General features: G+C 45.2%; 2 protein-coding genes across 2 annotated transcripts in view; one reads left to right on the top strand and one right to left on the bottom strand.

The window, feature by feature from the left end:
* MAPKAPK3 (MAPK activated protein kinase 3) overlaps nucleotides 1-8,154 on the bottom strand; it is a 118,366-nt gene extending 110,212 nt beyond the window's left edge. Inside the window, exon 1 of the mRNA XM_024205702.2 lies at nucleotides 8,118-8,154. The gene's annotated coding sequence lies outside the window, so the exon portion shown is untranslated. The remainder of the gene's footprint in view (nucleotides 1-8,117) is intronic.
* A 1,441-nt stretch (nucleotides 8,155-9,595) lies between these two features.
* On the top strand, nucleotides 9,596-16,092 carry CISH (cytokine inducible SH2 containing protein). Its single transcript, XM_024205690.3, has 3 exons — nucleotides 9,596-9,676; nucleotides 14,481-14,707; nucleotides 15,236-16,092. The coding sequence occupies exons 1-3, from the start codon at nucleotides 9,630-9,632 to the stop codon at nucleotides 15,736-15,738; spliced, it is 777 nt and encodes a 258-aa protein (XP_024061458.1). The 5' UTR covers nucleotides 9,596-9,629; the 3' UTR covers nucleotides 15,739-16,092.
* Nucleotides 16,093-17,481: the final 1,389 nt, after the last annotated feature.

The following is a 17,481-nucleotide window of genomic DNA, read 5'->3' as shown; positions in this document are numbered from 1 at the left end:
GCCGCTGCTGGAGCGGTCCCGCAGCCAGCCATTCAGGTGGCCCCAGGCAGCTGGCCCTGGGGACCGCCCAAGCAGCGGCTGGTGCGGTCGGCCCTGGGGATCGCCTGAGCAGCGGTCCCGGAGGTAGCCAGAGCAGTGGCCCCGAGGGTGGCAGCACCAGCCGCTGCTCGGCGGCCCCTGGCTCCAGGGTCTGCTCGAGTAGCAGTCAGTGTGGCTGGCCTTGGGGGCCTCCCAGAGCAGCGGCACCCAGGGGCCCCCCCAACTAAGATTTAGTCAGGGGTATTTATAGTAAAGGTCACGGATCGGTCACGGGCCTTGAATTTTTGTTTATTGCCCATGACCTATCCATGACTTTTACTAGAAATACCCCTGACTAAATTGTAGCCTTACTTATCATCTGTATCTTTCCTAATGGTTACTAACATTCAGTTAGTTTTTCTGACTGCTGCTGCACATTAAGCAGATGTTTTCAGAGAACTATCCATGATGACTCCAAGATTTGTTTCTTGAATGGTAACAGATAATTTACACCCCATCATTTTGCATGTATAGTTGGGATTATGTTTTCCGGTGTGCATTACTTTGCACTTACCAACATTGAATTTTATCAGCCATTTTGTTGCCCAGTCACCCAGTTTTGTGAGATCTCTTTGTAACTCCTTGCAATCAGCTTTGGACTTAACTATCTTGAGTTATTTTGTATTGTCTGCAAACTTTGTCCCCTCACTGTTCACACCCTTTTCCAGATCATTTATGAATAGATGGAACAGCACAGGTCCCAGTAAGGACCCCACTATATACCTCTCTGCAATGTGAAAACTGACCATTTATTCCGACCCTTTGTTTCCTATCTTTTAACCAGTTACTGGTCCATGAGAAGATGTTCCCTCTTAGCCCATGACTCCTTACTCTGCTTAAGAGCCTTTGGTGAGGGACCTTGTCAAAGGCTTTCTGAAAGTCCAAGTACACTATATCCACTATCAGAGAGGTAGCCGTGTTAGTCTGGATCTGTAGAAAGCGACAAAGAGTCCTGTGGCACCTTATAGACTAACAGACGTATTGGAGCATAAGCTTTCGTGGATGAATACTCACTTTGACAGATGCAATATGTCTGTTAGTCTATAAGGTGCCACAGGACTCTTTGTCACTTTCTACTATATCCACTGGATCACCTTCGTCCACATGTTTGTTGACACCCTCAAAGAATTCTAATAGATTGGTGAGGCATGATTTCCCTTTATAAAAGCTGGATTGACTCTTCCCCAACGTATTGTGTTAATCTATGTGTCTGATAATTGTGTTCTTTCCTATAATTTCAACCAATGATCTGGAGAAAGGGGTAAAAAGTGAGGTGGCAAAGTTTGCAGATGATACTAAACTGCTCAAGATAGTTAAGACCAAAGCAGACTGTGAAGAACTTCAAAAAGATCTCACAAAACTAAGTGATTGGGCAACAAAATGTCAAATGAAATTTAATGTGGATAAATGTAAAGTAATGCACATTGGGAAAAATAACCCCAACTATACATACAATATGATGGGGGCTAATTTAGCTACAACTAATCAGGAAAAAGATCTTGGAGTCATCGTGGATAGTTCTCTGAAGACATCCATGCAGTGTGCAGCAGCAGTCAAAAAAGCAAACAGGATGTTAGAAATCATTAAAAAGGGGATAGAGAATAAGACGGAGAATATCTTATTGCCCTTATATAAATCCATGGTACGCCCACATCTTGAATACTGCATACAGATGTGGTCTCCTCATCTCAAAAAAGATATACTGGCATTAGAAAAGGTTCAGAGAAGGGCAACTAAAATGATTAGGGGTTTGGAACGGGTCCCATATGAGGAGAGATTAAAGAGGCTAGGACTTTTCTGCTTGGAAAAGAGGAGACTAAGGAGGGATATAATAGAGGTATATAAAATCATTAGTGATGTGGAGAAAGTGAGTAAGGAAAAGTTATTTACTTGTTCCCATAATATAAGAACTAGGGGCCACCAAATGAAATGAATGGGCAGCAGGTTTAAAACAAATAAAATAAAAGGAAGTTCTTCTTCACACAGCGCACAGTCAACTTGTGGAACTCCTTGCCTGAGGAGGTTGTGAAGGCTAGAACTATAACCGGAATTAAAAGAGAACTGAATAAATTCATGGAGGTTAAGTCCATTAATGGCTATTAGCTAGGATGGGTAAAGAATGGTGTCCCTAGCCTCTGTCTGTCAGAGGGTGGTGATGAACGGCAGGAGAGAGATCACTTTATCATTACCTGTTAGGTTCACTCCCTCTGGGGCACTTGGTATTGGCCACTGTCGGTAGACAGGATACTGGGCTGGATGGACCTTTGGTCTGACCCAGTATGGCCATTCTTACGTTCTTATGTACTGAAATTAGTCTTACCAGCCTATAACTGCCAGGATTGCCTCTGGAGCCTTTTTTAAAATTAGCTGTTACATTAGCTACGCTCCAGTCATCAGGTAGAGGGGCTGATTTAAGTGATTGGTTACACACCACAATTAGTAGTTCTGTTATTTCATTTTTGAATTCCTTCAGAACTCTTGGGTGAATACCATCTGGCCCTGGTGACTTATTATTGTTTAATTTATCAATTTGTTCCAAAACCTCCTCAATCTGGGCCAGTTCCTCAGATGTGTCACCTAAAAAGAATGGCTCAAGTTTGGGAATCTCCCTCAGATACTCTGCAGTGAAGACTGATGCAAAGAATTCATTTAGCTCGTAATCGGCTAGTGGCTCCACTGACTGTTTGGCTGGCTTCCTGCTCTTGATATACTTAAAAAAAATTGCTGTTACTTTTTGTATCTTTTGCTACTTGATCTTCACATTCTTTTTTGGCCTGCCTAATTATACTTTACACTGGACTTGCCAGAGTTTATTCTATTTTCCTCGGTTGGATTTGCCTTCCAATTTTTAAAGGATGACTTTTTGCCTCTAACCACCTCTTGTACTCTGTGATTTAGCCATAGTGGCATTTTTTTGATCCTCTTACAGTGTTTTTTTAATTTGGGGTAAATATTTAGTTTGAGTCCTAAATAGTTTCCATGCAGTTTTCAAACATTTCACCCTTGTGACTGTTCCTTCTAATTTCTGTTTAACTAGCTTCCTCATTTTTGTGTAGTTCCACTTTTTGAAGTGAAATGCTTGGTGAGTTTCTTTGGTTTTCCCGCCCCCCATAAGGATGTTAAATTTAATTACAATATGGTGGCTATAACTGAGTGGTTCCGCTATATACACAATGTGGATCAGATCCTGCCCTTCACTTGGGAGTAAATCAAGAATTGTCTCTCCTCTTGTGGGTTCCAGGACAAGCTGCTCCAAGAAGCAGTCATTAATGGTGTCTAGAAATGTTATCTCTGCAACAGGTATGGGAATAGTTGAAATCCCCTATTATTACGGAGTTTTCAGTTTTTGTAGCCTCTCTAATTTCCCTGAGCATTTCACAATCACTGTCATCATCCTGGTCAGGTGGTCAGTAGTATATTCCTACTGCTATACTCTTAATATTCAATCATGGAATTTCTATCTATACAGTTTGTATGGTACAGTTTGAGTCATTTAGGATTTTTACTATATTTGACTCTCTGCTTTCTTTCACATACACCTCTACCCTGATATAACGCGACCCAATATAACATGATTCGGATATAACACGGTAAAGCAGCACTCCAGGGGGGCGGGGCTGCGCACTCCGGTGGATCAAAGCAAGTTCGATATAACGCAGTTTCACCTATAACACGGTAAGATTTTTTGGCTCCCGAGGACAGTGTTATATCGGAGTAGAGGTGTATAGTGTTACATTTCCCACCAGCGTGACCTACGCTGTCATTCTTATATATTTTGTACACTGGTATTTCTGTGTCCCATTGATTATCATCATTCCACCAAGTTTCTGTGATACCTATTACATCCATATCCTCATTTTATACCAGGCACTCAAGTTCATCCATCTTAGTATTTATATTTCTAGCATTTGAACACAAGTGCTTAGTTGTCTGCCTTCATGTGATGTAACTGAATTGGACTCTTTTTCATTTGACTGTTTCTCTTCAGTTCCTACTGTACTTTATCGACTTCCATTCTCTCCTCTTTACTAGGATACAGAGAATCCCCTTTAATAAATCCTCGCCTAAGGGATATGTCTGTCTGAACCATGGGCTCCTCCACACCAGTTGGCTTTCCCTCCAGCCCTTAGTTTAAAAACTCCTCTATGACCTTCTCAATTTTATATGCCAGCCGTCTAGTTTTGTTTTGTTTTAGGTGGAGCCTATCTTTCCTGTACAGGCTCCTCCTTTCCCAAAAGGTTCCTAATAAACTTACATCATTCCTCTCAGCACCCCGTCTCATCCACACATTGAGACCCTGCTGTTCTGCCTGTTTAACTGGCTCTGCGCATGGGACTGGAAGCATTTCAGAGAATGCTACCATGGAGGTCCTGGACTTTAATCTCTTACCTAGCAGCCTAAATTTGGCCTCCACGACCTCTCTCCTACCTTTCCCTATTTCATTGGTACCTACATGTACCACAATCGCCAGCTCCTCCCCAGCACTTAGGGTGAACAGACAGCAAGTGTGAAAAATCAGGACATGGGGTGGGGGGTAATAGGAGCCTATATAAGAAAAAGACCCAAAAATCGGGACTTTCCCTATAAAATCGGGACATCTGGTCACCCTACCAGCACTACACATAAGTCTGTGCAGGTGTCTTGAGAGATCTGCAACCTTCACACCTGGCAGGAAATTCACCATGTGGGTCTCCTGGTCATCACAAACCCAACTATCTATATTTCTAATAATCGAATTCCCCGTTACTACTACCTGTCTCTTCCTAATAACTGGGGTTCCCTCCCCAGGAGGAGAATCCTCAGTGCGAGAGGATACAACGACATCATCTGGGATCATTTCCCTCCGCGCCAGCTTGATGTTCTCCTTCCCTGAGACTTTCATCGTCCTCAACAGCAGAGAGGCTGTCAGACTGGGAGTCGGACCACTCTACTGTGTCCCTGAAAGTCTCATCTATGTGCATCTCTGTCTCCCTTAGCTCCTCCAGTTCAGCCACTCTGTCTCAAGAGCCAGTACTCAGTCTCTGAGGGCCATGAGTTGATCGCATCAAATGTTCACATATGCCACCTGCTCACAAGGCAGGAAATTGTACATGCTGCATTCGGTGCAGTGAACTGGATAGCCCCCATCTGCTGTTGGATTTCTGCCTGCATTATTTTTACTATTGTGGGTTTATTTTGTTTGTTCTTTGTTTTGGGGGGGATTATTGGCCTAAATTTAGAGTGTGTTTGTTGGATGTGTCTGGCTCTCACGCTCCCTCGCAAAACTCTGCTCTTTCCTGCTCCTGTTCGCTAGCTCCTCTGGTGGCTTAGGAGGTGGCTTGTTAAACTTGAGTTCTCCCTCAGTTAGCTCTGCCCCCTTGTCGAGGGATCCTATAGGGATTAGGGATCAAATGATAGCACACTTGAGCAGTTGGGTTAGACTTCAGGCTGTTGTGAAAACCTGACCTATGAATTTCCTGTCCTTTGTGGGTATAACATTTTACATTTAGGGGTAAATTTAGCACATGAAACATTTCTGGGCCTGATTCTCATTTACAATAAGGCCAATTTACACCCCTTTGGTAGTGTGAAGGGACTTTAAAGTGGGCAACAATTATATTTAAACCCACTTTAAGGGCCATTTGCACGACTAGTGAAAGTGTCAGTGAAAAGGAGAGTCAGGCCCATTTATCTTTTCGTATATACAGGCATTTACCAGTAGATGGTGATAGTGCATTGGTGGAATTTTGTAAGGGACGCCGTCATCTTATTCACTTTTATATTTTTTACTTCCCATTATCATTATTGTAAATCCTCCCAGAGCTTTGAAATCCTTTGAAATTCTCTCTTAAACAAATTCTCTTCCATTTGGTCAGCAGTAAGTAATGCTGTGTCTTTTAAGTCTCAATTCAAAGTCCTTCTTCTCCATTGACTTGTACCTTCTGCAGACATTTACACAGGGAGCGCAAAGAGGGTATAGAATGCTACCTAGTCGGAATGGCAGTGGGTTACACTGGCTTTGCACAGGGTAGATGACTACACAAGGTGAAGGACAATGGTGAATCAGGCGCTCTGTTTTGTTTATTATCTTTTTTGTGCATTGGTGCAAGCATCAGGGATGTCAGGAGTGGGAATGATAGGCAAGATTCTCAGCTGATATACCGTGATGTAGAGCTATTGAAGTCAATGGAACTTTGAGGCTCTGCCCCACCATCTGTAAATTAAACACAGACAGAAGAGGGAGTGTGTGTAGATCTGACTAAAATGTAGCTGTTCTCTTTCCATATTTCGGTGACAGGTTTTAGTAATAGATCCAGTACTTAGAAACAGGACATTCACTGGAACACATTTACCCACCACCTCTCAGGGGATTACCAAGCTGAGTTATATATACACACCAGTACACTTCTTTACTGATGTGCACACCCACATACCTAGGGTGACCAGATGTCCCGATTTTATAGGGACAGTCCCGATTTTTGGGTCTTTTTCTTATATAGGCTCCTATTACCCCCCACCCCCATCCCGATTTTTCACACTTGCTGTCTGGTCACCCTACACATACCACCACTCCCATAGCACCAAAGAACTGAGTTATCGAATTGAGTGCATTTGTTGATTTTTGGCTTTTGCCACTCAGTACTTAGTTATGTACTCCTGCTCCTCGAAGAGAGAAGTGTTTTTCAGAAAATGGCCACTAGATAGAGCCTGATTACAAATCTAAGAAATCTGTGAAGATGCCTTTTCCATGTCCCTACTGAGCTGCCGTGCTCCTGCCTAAGATATAATAACTCTATTACCTCAATGAACTCCCCTTCATAACTGAAGAGGAAGATGCACTGTGAATGTAAAGGTTAATTAGCCATTGCCAAAGACTACTACCTGGAAAGTCAGGAAGATACACATGGAATTTTTTGGCAGCTTGTAGGGGACCTGCTCTGTTCTCTCCTCCACACACCCCCCCACCCCACCCCCCGAGGCCACATGGCTATGTAAAAGTGACTCTGAAGGTAGGGGGAATCACTGGTTTTATAAACCTTATCCAGAGGCTAGGATGGCCTTCAAAGACTAGGAGATTCCCAGGTTACGAGGGCACTTGGCCACCCTACATAGCCCAGTGTCTAGTGTTCAGCTGTCTTTCTGAGTATGAGATTCCTCACTGGCACTCTTGTAGACAGTCCCAGTGGAGGTTCCAAGGATTCCATTTCTCTAGAGCAGAGGTCCTCTAGGGGGGCACGGAGGAACATTTGGGGGGGGTTGGTGTGGCTGGGGCCAAGCCAGCCCTCACCGGGGGGGGGAGGGGAGCACCACCCAGCTCCACTTCTAGCCCTGGCCCTGGTCCATGCCTGAGGCTACTCCCCCTCCTTCACCCTCAGCTGTGGCCCCAGCCGTGGCCCTCTTACTCCTGTCTGCATCCTCCCCCCCCAAGAGCTGTGGCCCCGCTCCCGGCCCTGGCCAGGCCCGGCTCTAGCATTTTTGCCACCCCACGCACACACGCACACACACACACACACACACACAAAAGCCGCGATCAGCTACAATTCGGTAGCAGGTCCTTCGCTCCGAGAGGGAGCGACGGCCCCGCCGCCGAATCGCTGCCGGACGTGCCGCCCCCTTCTTCATTGGCCGCCCCAGGCACCTGCTTGCTACGCTGGTGCCTGGAGCCAGCCCTGGCCCTGGCTCTGAGGGCGAGGCGCAGACAGGAGTAAAGGGGAGCGTGCGGTAAAAAGTTTGGGGACCACTGCTCTAGAGCTCAACCTGCTCACTGTCTTATCACTTAAGGTGGTCACTACAGGTCATTGACTGAGATGCATTGGCCTGGGTGGTATGGAATTTATTCATTTACCCATTAATAAATCTAAGTGGGAAAATAGAAAAAGGTTTCTAACCATCAGAGGAGTGAGGCTCTAGAACAGCATCCCAGTAGTAGGAATGGGGGCAAACAACCTAACTAGTTTGAAGAGGGAACTTGATAAATTTATGAATGGGATTATAGGATGGGCTCGCCTGCAATAACAGGAACTGGACTCAATGACTCAGGAAGTTCCTTCCAGTCCTACCTTCCATGTTCCTTGGAAGGCGTTTGCTCAGCTGTTGCCCCTGCAGTCCTTGTTCTGTGAATTAAAGAGGAATTATCTCTGGGGCTCTCAACTCAGCACCTTTCACATTCACCAAATCCACTTGGAAAACATGATTCTCAGTGTTGAAATCTCAGCCTGTCTGGCCAGACACTGCCAGGTTGGCCAGGAAAGGGAAAGATTGTTTATTTTTATGAGAAAGCAGGGGGAATTGGCAAATTTGATGCTGCAAGTTAAAGCTAGAGGAGGGGAATTTCCTTTATCCCAGCCTTGTGGTACAAAGCCTAACAAGGAGGCCACTTGCTGATATTTGGAGTAGGGGGTGCATTACAGCTGCTCTCTGGTTTCACATAGCCATCTGGGAATGGTCAGCGAGTTTCTAATCTCGCTTTTTCCTAGTCACATGGTTAAAGGGCCCCTGGTGATTACAACTGCTGCCTGCATTTCCCTCCCTCTTTTCTGCGTGTGTTTCTCTGTGACTGTGGGGGCTGGGCTCATTGCAGCTTGCGGCGTCAGCCCAGCCTCATTCGCCTCTGATTGGCAGAGCTCTGAGGTCCAGCCCAGCCTCGGTTTGCTCTGATTGGCAGAGCTCTGTGGTTCAGCCCAGCTTTCCTGGAAAGTTCTTGGAAATCTATCAAAGGTATTTCTTTGAACACATAGAGAGACAGCAGCCAAATGCTTTATAAAACAGAAAACAATTTACAACTTTTCAGCTGGGTCCCTGGAAGGAGATGACCAATCTGACCTGACCCTGCCTTTTTCCTTGGGGATTTTGGTATATTTTGAAGGGTCTTCCCCCCCCCCCGCCCCCAAATTCTCTGGAGTGCAATGCTGACATCAAGATGTCCATTATGGACACATCTATTTATACTTTTTGTTTTTTAATGTCAGAACAGTGATGTGAATACAATACAATTCCAGGAATCCGTCACTTCCTGGAACAGATTAAAAGGGGCAAACAAAAGATTACTTAGTTGTGTTTTTTTCCAGAGCTTCATTACTCCTGGAGCCAGCGTCCAAGTAGGTTGCCGTTCTCCCAGCTCTACATTCAGGGAGAGATTATTTATTGATACCTATTTATTGTTATTTCGGAGGTGCTTTAAATCCTGACTTGAAAGGTCGTTCTGAAGGAGATTTCATTCCTTCTTTTAACATCCTTTTTCCTTTTCTCTGGTCATTTTTATTTTATTTTATTTTTTTAATCAGAGCAAGAATATATTTTCTTATCTTCAAAAGCACCAAGACTGCGCACATTTTCCTAGCTAAAGTTGCTGAAAAATCCGTAAAGTCTTTCTCTGGGCAGCCTGATTTGCTTTCTGCTTGGCTTCTCCCGGTGTGTGAACTCCAGTGTGCCGTGGAAGAGGTTTGCTGGGAGCAGTCCAGTCTTTTTCTTCCTGTGAATTCCTAACTAAAGATTTGTCCTAACTCCTCTGGGGAACAAAGAAGGCGGCAAGAAAAAGGGGAAGACCATTTTCCCATCCTATTGAAGACTTAATGCGTTTTTCTTGGTCCTGGAGTGACATGATCATCTGTGTTCAGGGGTAAGATTCCTTGCAGCCTTCATTTTAAACGCTTGATTTGAGAATTGTCAATCACAGACTCTGGGGCAGATCCTCAGCTGGTATAAACTGGTGTCGGTCTATTCAGGTTAATGGGGCTATGCTGATTTACACCAGCTGAGTATTTGGCCCTCAGTACATGTGAGTGTCTTGTGTTTCTGGGTATTTTATATGTTTTGCCCAAGAAGGGCATGAACAGACACCCTGATATCCATGCTCTCTCTATAGCTGAGAAATCACATGGCACTCAAGGTTCTTACAGGTAAAAATTAGTTAGAGGAAAATTCTGACTATGCTATACAATATATCATATGTAAAACTACAGAGGACAGAAGCACAGAATAATAGGAGCTATCCGATTTCTCCATAGAAACAAACTACTTACAGGGAAAAGCTTTTCAGGAATTTTTTTTAAAACTGTCTATGTCTAATTCCAAATGAATATATAGAATTAATGTATATTTCTTCTTGCATAGTTTTTCTATACAAGATTATGTGTGTACACATGCATGTGTATACACACAGTGCATTATAAAAATTAAAGATGGGGAAAAGCCCTACTGCCCCAGATATCCAATAAGGTGCAAATAAATTCTTCTGCATGCCTAATTTTATCATATAAGTACCCCTGGCTAGTGCGTGTATATTGGCATTTGCATGCTCACATGGTCAGTTAGGCACTACATGGGTCATCTACATATGTACGGTACCTTATCTGCATGAATATATCAGGCATTTGTGCTCTTGGAAATATTTGCAAGCTCGCACCTTCATTAATGTCTGGCCATGATGTCATTTTAACCATCCTGTCTGCCACTAGAAGATTTTCCTCACAGTGTTATACTTCTGCTCTGTCTACTTTTAAGTGACTCAAGTGTGGGGATTTCCACCAGTTCCCCTGAGAGTCCCCAACGTCTCATAGAGCTCACTATTACAAATATTTTCCTGCTGCTCAACCTATGTCTTCCTTTGCTTGGTTTCACCCATGTTTTCAGCCCACATGATAGTGCTCATAGCCAAGCTGCTTGAAATTAATTTTTCAGTTTAGGCTTTGCAGGACACTATCATATGCTTTACTGAAGTGCAAATATATCATATCTACAGCCTACCTATCATCCATTAATAACCTGTTCTTCATTCGAACGGGGGAAGTTTGTCCACTGTTTGTCTTTATAAAGCTGCTTGTTCCATTGTCCTCTAAGATTGTATGCATTTTGGACCCAATCCTGCCCTTCTTACTCAGGCAAAAGTCCTGTGGGAGCTGATGGGAATTTGCCAATATAAGGAGTGTAGGACTGGACCCTTCTTCCTGTACTATTTCACTATGTGTGTCATTATGAAGTTTGACTTATCACAGAGGAAATGGCAAAGATCACTCTACTTGGTACTGCCTGCGTCTGCGCTCTTGTATCTTCTCAGTTTTCCAGGGCTTTTCTCGAGGGGTCAGAAAAAGTTTGCTTGCTGCTTCTTTTATGACAAAAAGATGCATATCAACTGGACCTGCTGATTTTTATAAATACAGTTTCTTCCACATAGTTCTTTATCTGGTTCATAATAGCAGCTATAGTCACACGTATTCTGTTCATTCCTGATCCTTGACCTCTTTTCTATATTTGTCTTGTTTAGTAGCTCAGGCACTTTTGAATCATCATTAATTAGACTCCATTAATGGGTCCACGTTCCTGCCACACACAGAATTTAAAACTTTCTTTCACTGCACTGTGTTCATTAGAGGTTGTGTCACCCCAGGCTTTTTTATATGTATGGAAGGGGAGCAAAATCCATGCAGCATCCCCTGTGACCTTTCCCTGGATATTGTGGAAGAACCCCCACTGGAAATGCACGGGGGGTTGGGCTCCACAGGTTTTAGGTGGCAGGATAGTCAGGGAGTATATGGGAGCCAGGGGATGACCACTGTAGGTGAACTCATCTTTCTCCAATCCACACTGGCCCCACTTCACAAGAGCTCTTGTGACTACGGAGAGGGGATTGTACACAGTGGTGCTGGAACAAGTTTATAGTGGGGGTCCTGAGAGCCATTGAACCGAACTGTAAACCCTGTATATAATGGAAACCACTTCAAGCCAGAGGGTGCGACAGCACCCCCCGCACTCCTAGTTCCAGCACCTATGATTGTACATAGAGTTTAAAGACTTGAGCCCTTTCTACATCTCTGAAGTGAAATGTGAATTGATTCACAGCTTCCTTTAGTGAAAGGGGAATGGCCTCACCAGGGTGGCTTCAAGATGAGTCCTGGAGGTTCCGAGACCGCATTCCATAAGACAATGGAAGATACAGATGCAGCATAGTGAAAGCAGGAGCAGAACTTTCTAATAAATGATCAGTTAAGGTACCTAGTGATTGTCTTCAAAGATTCCATTCAAAACCGCTTCCTGGTCTCTCCATCTCCCCCAGACAAATCTTAATCCCCTTCCCAAATCAGGTGTCTAAAAAGCAAAATGGTTCTCATGCTAGCAACAAGAAAACATTTCTTTAAACACAAGACTTTGCCTGAGGGCGTAGCAGAAACATTGCCAAGAAGCAGCAAGCTCAATTTTGGAATCCAAGCTGCAGCATTATTGTTCTCAAGCTGGGAATGAGGCCTATGCACCGTGGGACTCCTTCTCCCCTACCTTTCACCTTTGGCAGTCATTTATATCTGTGCAATGCAAACTGCTGGTGTTGAAAGCTACCAAAACTGAATCCTCCACTGAGGGCAGCATTTGACACCCACTTTGCACAGTGATTACACAAGGAGAAAGGCAGTGGAGGATCAGGCCTGTACTATCTCTTTTTGAAAGAGCACAGGCAGTGCCCAAAAGCTACTGAATATAACCCAGGTCAGACTTTCCTTGGAGAAAGTGTCTGGGCTTCCTTCACGACAGTGCTACCATGGAAGGGAATCTTATCCAGAACCGTTGCCTGCAAAACAAGAGCCACAGAGAAACGCTTTGTATACTAGATATCAGAGAATACTGGTGAAAACTAGGGGCTAGAACAAAGATTTAGCAGGTGAGGTCTTCTAGGATAGAAATTAATAGGCAGGATTCAAAGTCCATGCATATCATATCTTGCTTTTCCTAAAGTAGGGATTGGCTGAAGAAGACCAGGGATGTATTTGGTTGATGTTTTAACTCACAACAGTCTCTTCTGAAATTCTGTGGAGCATTTGATTTTGTGGGATCAGTGTGTCCTCCTTGACTGCCCTTCATTCTTTGAGAATACTGAGTGTCCCTCACTTTAGAGCCAGATTTACCTATGGCCCCATAAATTCAGAACCATGGAACTCTGACTGCAGCTCGCTCTCTCTCTTAAAGGAAAAACTCCCCTTCAATCCGCTCTGTGCTATTGTTCTTCATATGTCTCTCCTTTTGGTGTCTTTGTCCCACAATTGGGACACAGCAGGGCGAGAGGGCTGGAGAGAGGAGTGGGCCAAGCCAGGGTAGGGTGAGGAAGATCAGTCTGTAACCTTATCCTTGCCTCATCCACATTTGTGTGCCCATTAAATGTCACTGTCTATACAAAGGACAAAGTTGATAAGATTGGAGGAGAAACGCCAGGGACATCCGTCCTCTCTCCCCCTCTTTTTCCTATGACGTGGGAGAATGCTGCAGCTGCCTTTTTAATCTCCATTAGCTTCAGGCAGTCCCTAGGTCTCAAGTTGGGGATTGTATTGCATTTCCCTGGGAACACATTTACCTTATATTTTTTGACCCTAGAGAGGTCACCTTGGTGCCAGGTGCAATAGGGATAAACATTTGAGATGTGCTGCAGCACAGGGTTGAGTGAGGGTGAAGAGTGCCAGAAGACGAAAGGCCTGAGCCAGGCCCAGTCAGACCATGCTGTGATGGCATTTCAAGATCAGCACACACTTAGCTTCTAACAGACATGACAAGATCAGGCCAACCTGTAGTGACAGGAGGATAACTTGGGGGGGCTGATTCTCCTCTCAGACACACTTTCATAAATGTGGAGTAACTCCACTGAAGTTTACACCAGTGAAACAGAATCAGGCGCACTGCATGTCATCAGGAATCCTATCTGTATCTCCTCCCCACAGCCTTATTAGAAATGCAGTATCCTATATATTAGAGCAGTGGCTCTCAACCTTTCCAGACTACTGTACCCCTTCCTTGAAGGAGTCTGATTTGTCTTGCGTACCCTGAAGTTTCACCTCACTTAAAAACTACTTGCTTACAAAATCAGACATAAAAATGCCAAAGTGTCACAGCACACTACTACTGAAAAATTGCTGACTTTCTCATTTTTACCATATAATTATAAAATAAATCAACTGGAATATAAATATTGCACTTACATTTCAGTGTATAGTATATAAAGCAGTATAAACAAGCCCTTGTCTGTATGAAATTGTAGTTTGTACTGACTTCGCTAGTGCTTTTTATGTAGCCTGATGTAAAACTCGGCAAATATCTAGATGAGTTGATGTACCCCCTGGAAAACTCTGCGTACCCCTCAGAGGTATGCGTACCCCGGGTTGGGAACCAATGGATTAGAGGAATGTCAGACTCTTGGTGGAGTTACAAGGTGTTTGAACTAGTGTCCCTTCCAAGGTGGAAAAAGCCACCCATCCCTCCCTGCATCGAGGGGTTCATATTTAGCTCTGTGATGTTTGTTTCTTCCTTTTCTACTTCTGTTGGAACATAACCATAGTGAGGATCTGTTTACAGAACACGTGCTGTAGCACAGCAGAGCAGATGCTGAGCTGATAATGCAACCCTAGGCGAGGTAAGCTAAAAATCATACAATACATCCTTAATTTCAGACCCCATCCTTTGCTGGCAGAGGAGAAGTTCAGGAGACAGTCGCTCAGAGGCATTGCAGTGGATTTGTCCGAGCAGATCATGCAACCTCGCTCCGTTACGGTCTTCCAGGGAGAATCTGCTCCTGCCTTCATGGCACCTGCTCCTGAGAATAACCTGCCTCGGATGCGAGATCCTGAAGAAGACCTGCTATGCATTGCAAAAACCTTCTCCTATCTGCGAGAATCTGGTAAGGCTCTACCCACCAGCATGAGGTCACTGCATGAGGCGGCCACAGGGTGTGGGGAAGAACTCTCTGTGAGCCACCTCCAAGAAGAATCTCCTCTCCTAGGAAGGTCGCTGGGCACTAAGGTTGGTCTGCTGTAAGTGTCTTGCCCCAGAAGCTGTTACAGCAGAAACTTATCAGTGCAACGAGTGGTCCTGGTCTCAGCCACCACACAGCCAGTGTTTATATCACAAAGTAGCCTACTACTAGCATACACGGGAGCTTTGCCTTTAATAGCTCAATTGACAGAAAGGGGAACTGGCTCCTCTGTCTCTGTAAGCTCCACACACTGCAGCAGTGGCCTCCCCTCCCCCAGCCTAAGCACACTGATGAAAAACGTAGGCTGGAAACCCTGCAGGGCTTGGCTATGCCGTCTCTACTGTATTTCCCATGAAGCCTGCTCCTGCCTCCCTGATATGAGCAGCCTGTGTTTTCAGTCTTGTGATGATTCTTTCTTTCTAAATGAACTCTCTTTTTGGGATTCCTTTCCAGGCTGGTATTGGGGGTCTATCACAGCCAGTGAGGCCAAGCAGCATCTTCAGAAGATGCCTGAGGGTACCTTCCTGGTACGGGACAGTACCCACCCCAGCTACCTGTTCACACTCTCCGTCAAGACCAACCGGGGTCCCACCAATGTGCGCATTGAATATGCCGACAGCAAGTTCCGGCTCGACTCAAACTGCCTTTCCAAACCCCGCATCCTGGCCTTCCCAGATGTGGTCAGCCTTATCCAGCACTATGTCATGTCCTGCACAGTGGAGAACAAGAATGAGGCCCCTTACACACCGCCCTCGCCCCTGTCCTCCATGCAAAAAGAGATGGTGGCTGCGGCAGTGCACTTGAAGCTGATACGGCCACTCAGCCGCAAGGATAGTGTCCCCAGCCTACAGCACCTGTGCCGGCTACAGATCAACAAGTCGACAGAGGAGGTGGACCAGCTGCCCCTGCCCAGGAGGATGGGGGACTATTTGAAGCAATATCCCTTCCAGCTCTGAGTTGCAGCCGACTGGCCTCAGACCAACAGACTAGAATCTTGATGTCTTTTTGTCTCGCTGAAGCATGGCATCAAGGGGGTACAGTAAAGACATGGTCATCAGCAGTGATTGCATCCACTTTTCCTCTCCCCTCCTCCAATTCCATGTCTACACCAGGGAGGGGCTGGTTGTACCTGTGAACTGTGGGACACAATCTGACTTCCGAGCCGCAGAGGCTTGAAGGAAATGCTCTTGACACGTGCACACTACTTGAATTTTAGAGCTGCGTGACGTTAGGAGTATTACCAGTGTTTTCATCACTATTTATTTCCTTGGTAGCCTCTCTCCTGATATTTTAAAACACCTTTTAGTCCATTGTTTTTGTTTCTTTTCCTTTCAAGAAATTAGGGATGGACCTGGGCTGGAATAAAGGATCCCAACCCAGACCAAACCCGAAACTCCAGGGCAGTTTGGATCTGGATTCAGATCTGGATTTGAGTGTCACCTCTTTGACCCTGTCTTTATAGTAGGCCACTCTAAATTCAACATCCAAACACCCCTGGCAGCATGGGGGAAACTGAGATTCAGATGAGAGTTTGGATCCAAACTTTGGCACCTGGGCCCTATCTCTGAAACATATGGTCTATTTCCTTTCTTCACAAACTAAGAAAGGGCTGGAAATGCTGTGACCTCCGAGTAGTATGTATGGCAGGCATCTGTATATCTCACTGGGATGTCACCAAGGTTGGAAGAATTTTTGGACAAAAACACCTCTCCTCTGCAAGTTCACAGGTTCTGGATGTTGAGTTTGGGATAAGGAAGCCCCGCTCTGTTCCCCTCCCTGCCCCCATTCTCTTTCCCATTTCAAAAGGAAGTTCCCAGTAACACTTTTAAATCAAGTCCTTGGCAATCCAAGTCCCAGGCTGATTATCTTCAGGCAGTGGGGGGTCGTGGGCATCTCTCCCACATGGCTTGTTTTTTCTTCCCATCAATGTCAATCTCTTGGCACTGCCCTTGCCTTGGTGAAGCAGGGTGAAGGGTGGTGGCATCCTGGCCTTGGCTCAAAGCTGGCTGTGCTGAGCTGCACTGATGACACATGGTTTGAGGTTATTTATTTATTTATTCTTTCAGTGGCACAGGAAAAAAAACACACCTGTCCCTGTTCCATCATCACCATGCTGCCAAATAACCAGCCCCTCTGCCCCGTTCAGCACTAAATAACTAGCCAACCACCACCAGGCAGCTTCAATCAGAACTGAGTATGATTTTGTTATCCCCTGTTTAATTTGCTGGTAGCATCTTCTCACTTGAACAAGACTTAATCTAATTGACGCCAGTATTGCTTTTGCATCCCATAGTAGAAACAGCACTTGAGCTTCCTCCCCTTTGCCAGTATCCACACCCTACAGCCCTGCCTTCTCCCTCCCCCAGACCGCTATCTGTGGAATCTTTGATCAATGTCTGTTCTGACCTTTGGGTGCCAAAATGAAGCTGTTACCCCCAGTCCCCTGCCTCCGCCCCCACACAGCAAATCGGTCACAATGGGCCACATCATCCCCTGCAGAAGGAGGGGACACAGAGTGGGTGGATTCTGCCCAGCAATGAGCATGGAAGGGGGAAGACTGCCTCCTCTGAACCATCATTATCTCCCACCACTTGCCCAACCTCATGGAGACCAGTTCACAGGGCTGTGTGGGGGTATGTGTGAGGAAGATGCAGCTAGGCAGGGGACACATGGGTCTAGGGGGGCTTCTCCTCTCCACA

Source organism: Terrapene carolina, unplaced genomic scaffold (assembly GCF_002925995.2).
Source record: "Terrapene carolina triunguis isolate 2854851 unplaced genomic scaffold, T_m_triunguis-2.0 Scaffold232, whole genome shotgun sequence".
Classification (NCBI taxonomy): Eukaryota; Metazoa; Chordata; order Testudines; family Emydidae; genus Terrapene; species Terrapene triunguis.
The sequence above is the reverse complement of the archived record's forward strand: the minus strand, read 5'-3'. Positions and strand labels throughout refer to the sequence as shown.

What these genes read in the sequence shown, in the direction of transcription:
- CISH (XM_024205690.3), top strand. Translation starts at nt 9,630, where the DNA reads ATGCGTTTTTCTTGGTCCTGGAGTGACATGATCATCTGTGTTCAGGG. An exon ending in ATGATCATCTGTGTTCAGGG is followed by an intron (nt 9,677 to 14,480) that starts GTAAGATTCCTT and finishes CCTTAATTTCAG; the next exon opens with ACCCCATCCTTTGCTGGCAG. An exon ending in CTCCTATCTGCGAGAATCTG is followed by an intron (nt 14,708 to 15,235) that starts GTAAGGCTCTAC and finishes ATTCCTTTCCAG; the next exon opens with GCTGGTATTGGGGGTCTATC.